This window comes from Pleurodeles waltl, chromosome 4_1 (assembly GCF_031143425.1).
Source record: "Pleurodeles waltl isolate 20211129_DDA chromosome 4_1, aPleWal1.hap1.20221129, whole genome shotgun sequence".
Lineage (NCBI taxonomy): Eukaryota > Metazoa > Chordata > Amphibia > Caudata > Salamandridae > Pleurodeles > Pleurodeles waltl.
The window spans coordinates 83434290-83447111 of NC_090442.1; the positions used below are offsets into that span (position 1 = coordinate 83434290).

The 12822-nt window shown below is 48.0% G+C and overlaps 1 protein-coding gene across 1 annotated transcript; it reads right to left on the bottom strand.

Moving 5' to 3' along the window:
• Positions 1 to 11197: 11197 nt before the first annotated feature.
• LOC138287001 (olfactory receptor 8U3-like) lies at positions 11198 to 12133 on the bottom strand. The gene has a single exon (XM_069227364.1). The coding sequence runs from the start codon at positions 12131 to 12133 to the stop codon at positions 11198 to 11200; it is 936 nt and encodes a 311-aa protein (XP_069083465.1).
• Between the last annotated feature and the right edge of the window lie 689 nt (positions 12134 to 12822).

Here is a 12822-nt window from a genome sequence, read left to right on the forward strand (position 1 = left end):
TGCATGTGAATGAATGTGCCACATGGCTAGGGTAGGGAGGGGGGACACCCACATCGGCGGTGCAGTTGGTAATGACTTCTCTTCTTGCCTTGTGCATGTCATGTAGGTCAGCGCCCACCAGAAGAAGGACATTTGGCGTGCCATCGCCAAGGACGTCCGGACCCTGGGGGTCCACCAGAGACGGGGCACCCACTGCCGGAAAAGATGGGAGGACATTCGCCGCTGGAGCAAGAAGACGGCGGAGGCTCAGCTGGGGATGGCCTCCCAACGTGGGAGGGGTGCCCGTCGCACCATGACCCCCCTGATGTTCCGGATCCTGGAGGTGGCCTACCCTGAGTTGGATGGGCGCTTGAGGGCATCACAGCAGACACAAGGGGGTGAGTACAACCTCATTCTGGGTACTTGGCGCGCAGTTGAGGGGCTGGCTGAGGGAGGAGGGCTGTGGGTGTACCTAGGCCAGGCAGAAATACGTAGGCTAGGCCCCTCCGTAATGCAGGGCATGTGGCACTCGACCCCACCTCAGTAGTGGCCCAAGTACAGGTATAGATGCCCCTGTGGCATCCATGTGTGCAGATGTCCACCATAGGCATGTAGGCCAGATCCCTGGATTTGGTTCTGTAGAGGCCAAGAGCACGGCGTAGTGCAGGGGGCTGCTGTGTCTGTATTGTCCTCCAACGGTAGCAGTAAGCCATGGACTCAACCTGTCTTTCTTCTGTCGTCCCACCCCCCTTTTTCTGCTCTCCTTGTTCTTTTGTGCATCAAACATCATCAGGCAGAGGTACAGTGGCACCAGGGCACGAGGGAGCTGCATCCAACATGGCCATGGAGGGCCACACCACGGACTCAGAATGCACCAGTGGGACAGAGGGCGAGGGGAGCTACACGTCGGTCACCGGATCACCAACCAGCGACACGGACTCGTCCGCCGATGGGAGCTCCCCTGTGGTGGCGGCACCATCTGTGCCCCCTACTTCTACAGGTACAGCCGCCACCTCCCCTACCAGCACCACCCTCCCAGCAGCCCCTCAGCATTCGCCCCGTGCCCGCTCACCCAGGAGGGTGGGCAACACCTTCGCCCAAGGCACCTCAGGCCCTGCCCCAGTCACCCCTGCTGCCCTCAGTGAGGAGGCCATTGAACTCCTCAGGTCACTCACTGTTGGGCAGTCTACCATTGTGAATGCCATCCAGGGTGTAGAATGGGAGTTGCAACACACTAATGCATTCCTGGAGGGCATTCATTCTGGTCAGGCTGCCCATCATCGAACCCTGCAATCTCTGGCCTCAGCACTGATGGCAGCCATTGTCCCTGTCTCTAGCCTCCCCCTTCCAACTCCCTCCACCCAGACCCAATCCCCTGTACCCCAGCCTGTCCCAAGCACACCATCAGACAAGCATGCATACACCTCAACACACAAAAGTAGCTCAGGCAAACATAGGCACCACACAACCCACAAGCACACACACAAGCATCACCCACATGCAGACACAGCAACATCCACTGCCTCCACTGTGTCCCCCTCCTCGTCGTCTGCCTCCTCCCTCCCAGTCTCGTCTACACTCTCACCTGCATGCACTACATCTACAGGCACCAGGACTCGCATCAGAACACCCAGCACCACACCCCGCTCACCTGCAATCACCACCTCCACTCCCATTTACACGTCCCCTGTGTCCTCTCCCAGTGTGTCTGTGACGCCCACTCCCAAAGTACACAAACGCGGGCACCCACACACCCAACATCCATCCACCTCACGACAGCCTCCAGTACCTGCACCTGCACCCAAAACACCTACAGTGACACCTCCTACAACCACCTCCTCTTCCTCCACTCCCAGACCCCCTTCAGCTTCCCATACCAGTGTTCGTCAGAAACTGTCCCTCTGCAAAGTTGACCTTTTTGCCCCCACCCCTCCAATTCATCAGTCCTGTCGCAGCACCTCAGCCAAAAAGCCTCCAGTACCAGTGGTGCGTGTTCAAGGTGTGTGGAGTGCACCGGCCACCAGGGCAGGCAGTGTGACACGGAGCCAAGGCACTGCCAGTCCACCCCCTGTAAAGGCTCTGAAGTTGGAAAGTGGCCGACGGGACCGTGTGAAGACTCCTGGAGTCAAAACAACTCACAGGGGTCCCAGGGGATTGCAGAGTCAGCTGTGACTCCTCCAAAGGTGGGGAAGGGCCAGAAGAGGTCTGCATAGCCTGGTGTGAGCATCACGGCGGAGAAGGGTGGCATCCTTCCCGGCGGCCGGGACGCCACCGCCAGCACCGTCGTCACTGGTCAGGAGACCACCGCCGGAATCATTGCCCAGGGGGGCCCAAGTATCGTCACTGGTCAGGAGATCACCGCCAGAGTCAGTGCCCAGGAGGGCTAAAGTATCGTCACTGGTCAGGAGACCACCGCCGGAGTCATTGCCCAGGAGGGCCCAAGTACCGTCACTGGTCAGGAGACCACCGCCAGAGTCAGTGCCCAGGAGGGCCCAAGTATCGTCACTGGTCAGGAGACCACCGCCGGAGTCATTGCCCAGGAGGGCCCAAGTATCGTCACTGGTCAGGAGACCACCGCCGGAGTAATTGCCCAGGAGGGCCCCGGCAGCCACAGCCCCGCTGGCCAATGAGGGACCGTCATGCCACACACCAATGCCCAGTCCAGAGAACGTCATGCCACACACCAATGCCCAGTCCAGAGACCACCATGCAAAGCACCGCTGAACAGTCCAGACACTGCCATGGCAAAGCACCGCAGAACAGTCCAGACACCGCCATGGCAAAGCACTGCTGAACAGTCCAGACACCGCCATGGCAAAGCACTGCGGAATAGTCCAGACACCGCCATGGCAAAGCACCGCTGAACAGTCCAGACACCGCCATGGCAAAGCACCGCTGAACAGTCCAGAGCCCGCCATGGCAAAGCACCACTGAACAGTCCAGAGACCGCCATGGCAAAGCACCGCTGAACAGGGCATGCACCGCTGAACAGGGCAAGCACCGCTGAAGGAAAAGACCGCCACATCAAGCAACGTTATCCCATGTGCAGCTGGGACAGTGACGGGACAGGAACTGTCACAGGGAGACTAATCCAGTCTGGGCACCAGTCCCCCTCCAGAACCAGTGGAGAGATCCATCCACTCTGTCAGTCCTTCACAGGATGAAGCACTCTGGGCACCAGTCCCCCTCCAGAACCAGTGGAGGCTGTTAGCTACTTGAGAGACTGTGGCTTTGCACTCCCCAGGATGGTCCAGTGGGCAAACCACCCACTGTATAGACTTGAGAGACTGTGGCTTTGCACTCCCCAGGATGGTCCACTGGGCAAACCACCCACTGTATAGACTTGAGAGACTGTGGCTTTGCACTCCCCGGGATGGTCCAGTGGGCAACCCACCCACTAGAGAGACTTGTGAGACTGTGGCTTTGTACTCCCCAGGATGTAACAGTGGTCAACCCACCCACTGTTATCCACTTGAGAGACTGTGGCTTTGCACTCCCCAGGATGGTCCAGTGGGCAAACCACCCACTGTATAGACTTGTGAGACTGTGGCTTTGCACTCCCCAGGATACATCAATGGGCATGGAGCCCCGTCGAGGATGTGGCGTGGTGCTGTAATCCGGCTGAGGTGCCCCTCCCTTCCCTTCCCCCTGAGGTGCCTGTTGTATTTCTCTCTGATGCCCCGGCAGTGTTCTCTCCGTTTGTGGACAGGTATCTTGTGTGGGCCTCGCCCATGCATTTTTGGACTAGTGGTGCACGGACATTGATATGTGCATATCTGCACTACTTCTCGTAATGTATATACTTTTGAATGATTTTATATATATCTGTATATATTTGAAACATGTATATTGATACATTACAATGTTTGAACTGATTTCGTTTTGTCTTTGCATTCTTCCGGGGGGGTTGTGGGTTGTTACTGTGATGTTTCTAAATGCATTGGTGTGTGTGTTGTAATATGCGAGGGTGGGGGTGGGGGTGTTGCGTGTGTGTCCCCCTGACTTTTGCCTCCCCCCTCCCTTATGTCGTAGGTGCAGTACTCACCATTGTCTTCGCCGGCGCCGGCGTTGGTCTTCGTAGATGAATAGGAATACAAGGGCCGGTTGGATTTGTAATTCCGGGTCCATGGTGTCCTCCTTCCTCGTGGGATGTGCTCAGGTGAGCGTTTTCCCATTGCAGAAACTGTTTCCGCCATGTTTTTATCCACGGTGAATCCGCCCCGGAAAAGGTGGCGGATTGGCGGGTTGTGATACTATGGGCAGTACATTGTCTTTTGCCTGTCTGTTGGTGGTGACCGCCGAGCTGCTTGTCTGTACTGCCGTGGCGGGAGGTGTGTTAAAGTGGCTGTCTTTGTTGGCGGTTTCCGCCAGGGTCATGATTCCCTTTTTTTGTCCGCCGGCCTGTTTGCAGTATTACCGCACCTTTAACACCATCCGCCAGGGTTGTAATGACCCCCATAGTCTTTAAAATGTTCAGAACTGATTTTCCTCCAACTACTTCTCCTTGTTCCATCAAACTTTCCAGCGCCATCACCACTGTCACTTTGTGTTCATGACCAAAAATTGCTTCTGATTCTGCTGTTATCTTCTGTAATTATGCTCGGTTCCACCACTTCCTTCAGCCGCACCACTCTGTTCATGTTCCAAATTCTACCATCAGAAGTTTTGACAGCGTTCTTGAATAGTTTACTCACTTCAAGAGGTCTAATGAATTTTGACTCATCTAAACATCCAACGGGCGCTTTTACATTCACCATACCACCCACAGCTATGTTCCCTTTACACACTTTCTTCCTTGCCTCAAATTCTTGCTTTCTTTTGCGCATGAGCCTTTCTTCTCTATCCTGCCCATCAGTGTTGACTAGATCGAAGCAATTTTTCATCCACTCCATCCATCCTGGACACAAATTGGTATTGGGTATCCTTTTCCTAAACAGTTCAAAAGGAGATTTACCAGTGGTTGAATGTGGTGAAAAACGATAAGCTGTGATCCTCTTCAAGAGTTCTGTCCGCCAATTCAAAGTGTTCGCCTTTGCAAGTTGAATGCTCTCTTTGATATACTTGTTAAATCTTTCAACTGCACCATTAGTCTCTGGATAATACACCGCTGACCTTTCATGAGTTATGCCACACCCACCCATACATTTCTCAAAGGCTGTTGAACAAAATTGTGGACCATTATCTGACAATAATGACTTAGGAAAACCTTCTTTCCTAAAAATGTCTTCCAGGAAACTTATCACACTAAAAGAGGAAACTTCACATACATTTTTAACTTCTACCCACCTGGAATACAGGTCTATTAACACAATCAAATATGGGGTAGAATGTTCACCTGGCAAAGGACCAACAATGTTGATTGCTACTTCATCCCAGGGTTTGCATGGTAAACTCCTACAATACATAGGTACATTGCGAGTTTTTAATATTGTGTCACTCCGTGCACATTGTATACACTCTCTGACCAAGTGTTCCACTTCTAAATCCATTCCTGGCCACCAAAAATTTGCTCTTAAATTTTCTTTTGTCTTGACTATCCCAAGATGGCCTTCATGAGCTTGGTTCATGATCCTGTTCCTTAGCACTTCTGGTGGAACCAACCTTGTACCGCTCAACAATATGCCATTATCCACTAACAACTCATCTTTTATCAAACCCCAAACCCTACCTAGAACACCAAATCTTCCATTTTCTAAAGCCTCACACACTCCACTCAGCTCTACATCTTCCTTCAACTCATCTTTCCATTCCTGCTCAGTTATTACACCATATGAATTTTCACACACATCACAGAAAATTTCACACACATTTTCCGCTAGCACAGTTATGTCTTTTTGCTCACCATCCTTCACGTCTTCCTCCACCAATCTGGAAAGACAATCCGCTCTGACATTCAATGCGCCTGGTAGATACTCCACTTTAAATTTGAAATCCTGTTGCCCAATGATCCACCTCCTTATTTTTGCAGAAATGTAATTTAGACCTTTACTGCCAAACACTTCTACTAAAGGCCTGTGATCAGACAGCACCACAAAATCCGTACCCCAAATATTATGCCTACATTTCTTCAGTGACCAATATATAGCCAATGACTCCCTTTCAACTACGGAATAATTCTTCTCAGCTCCACTCAAAGATTTCGATACACAAGCAATCATCCTTTTCTTCCCTCTGTCATCCTGCATCAGAACCGCCCCAACCCTTTCGCACTAGCATCAGTGACAATAGCAGTTGGCCTGTCCAGTTTAAAAGCATGTAAACAGGGAGCATATTCCAGTTCTTCTTTAGTTTTGACAAATTCCTCTTCACATACAGCGTTCCACTTGAATTCTCTTCCTTTCTTTAACAGAGCTCTCATATTCACTGTTTTCTCCGCCAGATTCCTAATGTACCTCCCATAGTATTCAACCATCCCCAAAAACAAACTCACTTCCTCCTTAGTTTGGGGAGAAACCAACTTTTTAATTGTCATTACCAAATCTGGTTTGGGTCTTACACCATCATCTGTAATCAAATGTCCCAGGTATTCAACCTCAGTCAGACCAAAACAATTTTTTTTCCTCTTAAGGGTAAGGCCAGCTTGACTTAAACATCTCAAAACCAATCTCACTCGTTCCCAATGCTCCACCGCTGTGTCTGCAAAGATCAACACATCATCTTGGTAACACTTCACACCACTCACATCTTTCAAAACTTTTTACATAATGCGTTGAAACACAGAAGCTGCAAATATAAGCCCAGAAGGCATTCTCTTGAATTTAAAGGCACCAAAAGGTGTTATAAATGCAGTCATCTCTTGTGAACTCTCTTCTAACTCCACGTGGTGATACACCGATGTTTAATCCAAAGTGGAGAAATACTTTGCTCCACCAACCATAGACACAATTTCTTCAATCCACACATAATCTGATATCTCCATCACCCTTCCTTGCCACCACTATGGGAGTCAACCATTCAATTGCCTCCACTTCCTCAATTATACCCAACTCCTGTAACTTTTTGAGTTCAGTTACTACTGGCTCTTGGCTACTACTACTGGCTCAAATCACAGCTGCCATGTAGAAAAGTCCACAAGACCTAGACACATCTGAAAACTAAACATCTGGGTGAGTCCAGGGTGGTGTACTTCACATGCACCCCACACCATTTTCTTACCCACAATGCCCTGCAAACCTCCAACTTTGCTGGAAATCACACATTTTCCCCACATTTTTGTGATGGAACCTTCTGGATTCTGCAGGAATCCACAAAATCCCTACCACCCAGCATTGTTGCATCTATACCGATAAAAATTCTGGCCCACTTATCAGCCCTTTTGGACCCGCTTTGGTTCCCCCTCAATTTCAAAATGTTTTTGGCTCTTCCTTGTCACAGGCACTTGACTCACCCACACAATTGAGGTATCATTTTTACCGGGAGACTGAGGGGAACGCTGGGTGGTAGGAAATTTGTCCTGGTGCAGTGATCCCACACAGAAATATGCGAAAAATTTGATTTGTTAAGCTAAATTTGAGGTTTGCTGAGGATTCTGGGTAAGAAAACACTGGGGGATCCACGCAAGTCACACCTCTTTGGATTCCCTCGGGTGTCTAGTTTTCAGAAATGTTTGGGCTTGGTAGGTTTCCCTATATGGCTGCTGAGCCCAGGACCAAAAACGCAGGTGCCCCCCTCCCTGCAAAAACAGGTAGTTTTGAATTTGATAATTTTGATGTGTCCACATAGTGGTTTGGGGCATTTCCTTTCGCAAGCACTAGGCCTACCCACAAAAAAGGAGGTACCATTTTTTTTGGGAGACTTGGGTGAACGCTGGGTGGAAGGAAACTCGTGGCTCCTCTCGGATACCAGAACTTTCTGTCACTGAAATGTTAGAAAAATAGTTTTTTGGGCCAAATTTTGAGGTTTGCAAAGGATTCTTGGTAACAGAACCTGGTGAGAGCCCCACAAGTCACCTTACTCTGGATTCCCCTAGGTATCTAATTTAAAAAAATGAACAGGTTCGGTAGGTTTCCCTAGGTTCCGCCTGAGCTAGAGGCCAACATCCACAGCTAGGGGCTTTCCAAATAAAAGCTCTGTTTTCTTTGGGAAAATGTGATGTATCCATGTTGTATTTTTGGGCCTTTCCTGTTGCGGGCACTAGGTCTACCTCCACAAGTGAGGTACCATTTTTATCGGGAGACTTTGTGGAATGCTGAGTGGAAGGAAATTTGTGGCTCCTCTCAGATTCCAGAACTTTCTGTCACCGAAATGTGAGGAAAAAGTGTTTTTTTGGCCAGATTTTGAGGTTTGCAAATGATTCTGGGTAACAGAACCTGATGAGAGCCCCACAAGTCACCCCATCCTGGATTCCCCAAGGTGTCTAGTTTTTAAAAATGAATAGGTTTGGTAGGTTTTCCTAGGTGCCGGCTGAGCTAGAGATCAAAATCCACAGCAAGGCACTTTCCAAAAAACACATCAGTTTTCAATGTAAAAATGTGATGTGTCCATGTTGCATTTCCTGTCGCAGGCATTAGGCCTACCCACACAAGTGAGGTGACATTTTTATCGAGAGACTTTGGGGAACACAGAATTGCAGAACAAGTGTTATTGCCCCTTGTCTTTCTCTGCATTTTGTCCTATCAAATGTAAGACAGTGTATAAAAAAGACGTCTATTTAAGAAATGCCCTGTAATTCACATGCTAGTATGGGGACCCCAAAATTTAGAGATCTGCAAATAACCACTGCTTCTCAACACCTTATCTTGTGGCCATTTTGGAAATACAAAGGTTTCCTTGATACCTATTTTTCAGTCTTTATATTTCACCAAATGAATTGCTGTATACCCGGTATACAATGAAAACCCATTGCAAGGTGCAGCTCATTTACTGGCTCTGGGTACCTAGGGTTCTTGATGAAAGTACAAGGCCTATATATCCCCACAACCAGAAGAGTCCAGCAGACGTAACAGTATATTGCTTTCAAAAACCTGAGATCGCAGGAAAAAGTTACAGAGTATAATGTGGAGAAAAATGGCTGTTTGTTTCACCTCAATTTCAATTATTTGTTATTTCAGCTGTTATTTTCTGTAGGAAAACCTTGTAGGATCTACACAATGACCCCATGCTAAATTCAGAAGTGTGTCTGCTTTTCAGAAATGTTTTGCTTTCCAGGATCCAGCATTGGTTTCACACCCATTTCTGTCACTAACTGGAAGGAGGCTAAAAGCACAAAAAATAGTAAAAATGGGGTATGTTCCAGTAAAATGCCAAAATTGTGTTGAAAAATGTAGGCCCATATTTATACTTTTTGACGCAAAACTGCGCTAATGCAGTTTTGCGTCAAAAAAAGTAGCGCCGGCTAACGCCATTCTGAAGCGCCATGCGGGCGCCGTATTTATTGAATGACGTTAGCCGGCGTTAGCCACCGGCGCCATCTGGTGTGCGTTAAAAAAAACGACGTACACCAGGCAGTGCCGGCGTAGGGGGATATGGGGCTTGGGCGTCAAGAAATGGGGCAAGTCAGGTTGAGGCAATTTTTTCGCCTCAACCCGATTTGTGCCATTTTTTTTCACTCCCAACCCCCATAGAAATGACTCCTGTCTTAGCAAAGACAGGAGTCATGCCCCCTTGCCCAATGGCCATGCCCAGGGGACTTCTGTCCCCTGGGCATGGTCATTGGGCATAGTGGCATGTAGGGGGGCACAAATCAGGCCCCCCTATGCCACCAAAAAAGAATTAAAAAAACACTTACCTGAACTTTCCTTAATGTCCCTGGGATGGGTCACTCCAGCCTTGGGTGTCCTCCTGGGGTGGGCAAGGGTGACAGGGCGGTGTCCCTGGGGGCATGGGAGGGCACCTCTGGGCTCCTTCAGAGCCCACAGGTCCCTTAACGCCTGCCTTTTGCAGGCGCTAAAAAACGGCGCAAAAGCGGCCGTACGTCATTTTTTTTGACCCACCCACTCCCGGGCGTGAATTTTGCCCGGGAGTATAAATCCGACGCACATGCCTCGGAGTCGATTTTTTTAGACGGGAACGCCTACCTTGCATATAATTAACGCAAAGTAGGTGTCCACGCTAAAAAATGACGCTAACTCCATGAACTTTGGCGCTAGACGCGTCTAATGCCAAAGTATAAATATGGAGTTAGTTTTGCATCGAAATTGCGTAAAAAAAAACGACGCAATTCCGGCGCAAACAGAGTATAAATATGCCCCGTAGTTTTCTGAATCAAGTCTGCCTGTTCCTGAAAGCTGGGAAGATGGTGATTTTAGCACCACAAGCCCTTTGTTGATGCTGTTTTCAGGCAAAAAAACACAGGCCTTCTTCTGCAGCCCCTTTTCCCATTTTTCTTTTAAAAACTAAAATGTTGCTGTATTTTGGCTACTTTCTTGGTCTCCTTCACGGGAACCCAGAAACTCTGGGTTCCTCCAGAATCCCTAGGATGTTGGGAAAAAAGGATGCAAATTTGGCGTGGGTATATTATGTGGACAAAATGTTATGAGGGCCTAAGCGTGAAGTATTCATGATTAGAAAGGGATAGTAGATAGGTCATGAAATATGAATAGCACGGTACTTTGGTTTTTAGGCTATGGGTGATGGTGAGTTGCTTTAGGTTTGCAACATTATACCACACTTACAAAGTCTAACAGATGTGTTAGAGTACGTTGGATGTCCACCGTGAGATCATTCTTGGCCTGCAAACAGTTTGGTGTTTATGGTTCCTTAATAACCCATTGATAAAGTTGATCAAATCATGTTATGGTCTTATTCAATGTTTGTTGGAAGGATCAGGAAGACGTTTTGGACCAAACTAGCATATATTAACCATCCCTCCATGGACTCAGCTGATGTATCTTCTAGGGTTCAATATATGCCCAAAGTCACAGTGATTTTGTTCTACAGACTAGCCTCCAATTACAAAGGTAAATATTAAACACAGATTTTAAAAAAAAGAAACAACTTAATATGGGGAATTTTTGGGGTGTTCTGAGAAGATGTTTATTAGCTGGAATCATTGTTTTCAATCACTGTGAACATAGCATGTGAACAGGCTAAAGTTTGTTATATCATCATTACAGGAAGTTATCTAAAGGCATGAACTGTTGTTGAAATCAAGAAAAAGAAACAAGAGAATAAAAAGTAATTAATATAAATATTCAATCTCAGATTGTATTCTGTGTGTGCAAGAGAAAATTCCATAACAGAAGCAGGATGCACATTTTGACAAGCATTTCCGTTAACATCAAGGACATTGTATTTTATGGAAAGTCTTCCTGATAGCATCTTTCACCTCTTTATTCCTCAGGCTGTAAATCATGGGATTCAACATAGGAATAACCACTGTGTACAACACTGAAGCCACTTTGTCCTCTTCCAGGGAATAGCTAGACGTGGGTCTGAGATACATGAAAAAAAGGGTTCCATAGAAAACAATAACACATGTAAAGTGGGAGGAGCATGTGGAGAAGGCCTTGCGCCTCCCAAAGGAGGATGGGATTGCCAGAATTCTCCTTATGATGGACATGTAAGAGGCCACAATCACTAACACAGCACCTATGGTTAGGAAGTCAGCGGAGATAAAGAGCACTAATTTGCTTGCAAAGGAGTCTGAGTAGGTAAGATCTAGAATAGGGAGGAAGTCACAGTAGAAATGCTGAATCACATTAGGCCCACAGTAGTAGAGGCGGAATACACCAGCAACATTCAAAGCAGAGCTGAACAAAGCACAGAGGAAGGCTGCGCTGACCAACTGCAAGCAGCCTGTCTGGGTCATGACCCTATTGTATGTTAAGGGGTGACAAATAGCCATGTAGCGGTCGTATGCCATCACGGTGAGGAGAACACACTCTGTTGTCCCAAAAAGTGCGAAGGCAAATAGTTGTACAGCACATGCGTGGAAGAGGATGGTATTCCTTTCAGCTAGGAAGTTCACCAGCATTTTGGGGGTGATGACTGTAGAGTAACAAAGGTCCACAAGGGAAAGGATAGCTAGAAAGAAGTACATAGGTGTCTGTAGATGAGGGCTGAGCCAGACTAAAAGTACAATGCCAGCGTTACCAACCACAGTCATAGTATACAGGACCAGAAACACCATAAAAAGAATCCCCTGAAGGTTTGGAACATCTGTGATTCCTAAAAGAAGGAACTCAGTGACCTTGGTGCAGTTCCTTAGATCCATGTCCTAGAAAAGCAAAAAATGAATGTTACTTTTACTTTGATTCAGATCATTATATGTATAAGTAAATATGATGCATTTAACAATCAGATGATTGTATAATGGATAGCAAGGGGGGGCGATGCCAAGCTGGTGACCAAGATGGACACACAGCATTGAAGCCCCGAGACAGCAGCATTTGAACTCTGAAGCAGGGGATTCACCCTCCTCACCCACTAGCCCTATTTCGACTGATGGCACTGCCACCATGGTGGCAGAGCTTCAAACTTGGTTTCAGGTGATCGCACCTGCTTTTGAACCTTTAGCACCCACCTAGACCGGTTGAGTGACAGATTGAATCGTCATGCGACGAGCCTTGACAGCACATAACACTGGCTGTCTGAGGTGAAGGACAGCTCGGCCGACGCTCTGAAGTGGTTGGCAAAGGTGATGTGGCTCCAGAAGGGAGCAGTGGATAAAAATGAAGATCTTGAGACTCGTTCATGCCGGAACGATATCCGCATCTTCGGAGTTGCTGAAGTTGCCAACATGGGAAGGTCCGATACTTTCGTAGAGAGGTTTCATATTGACCTCTTTGGGTGTGCGGCCTGCACAGATACATTCATTGTGAAGCAGAAACATAGATCCTTCAGTCCACACCCTCCAGTGGGAGCCTCCTTCGTCCAATTGTTGCACACCTTCTCAATTTCCAT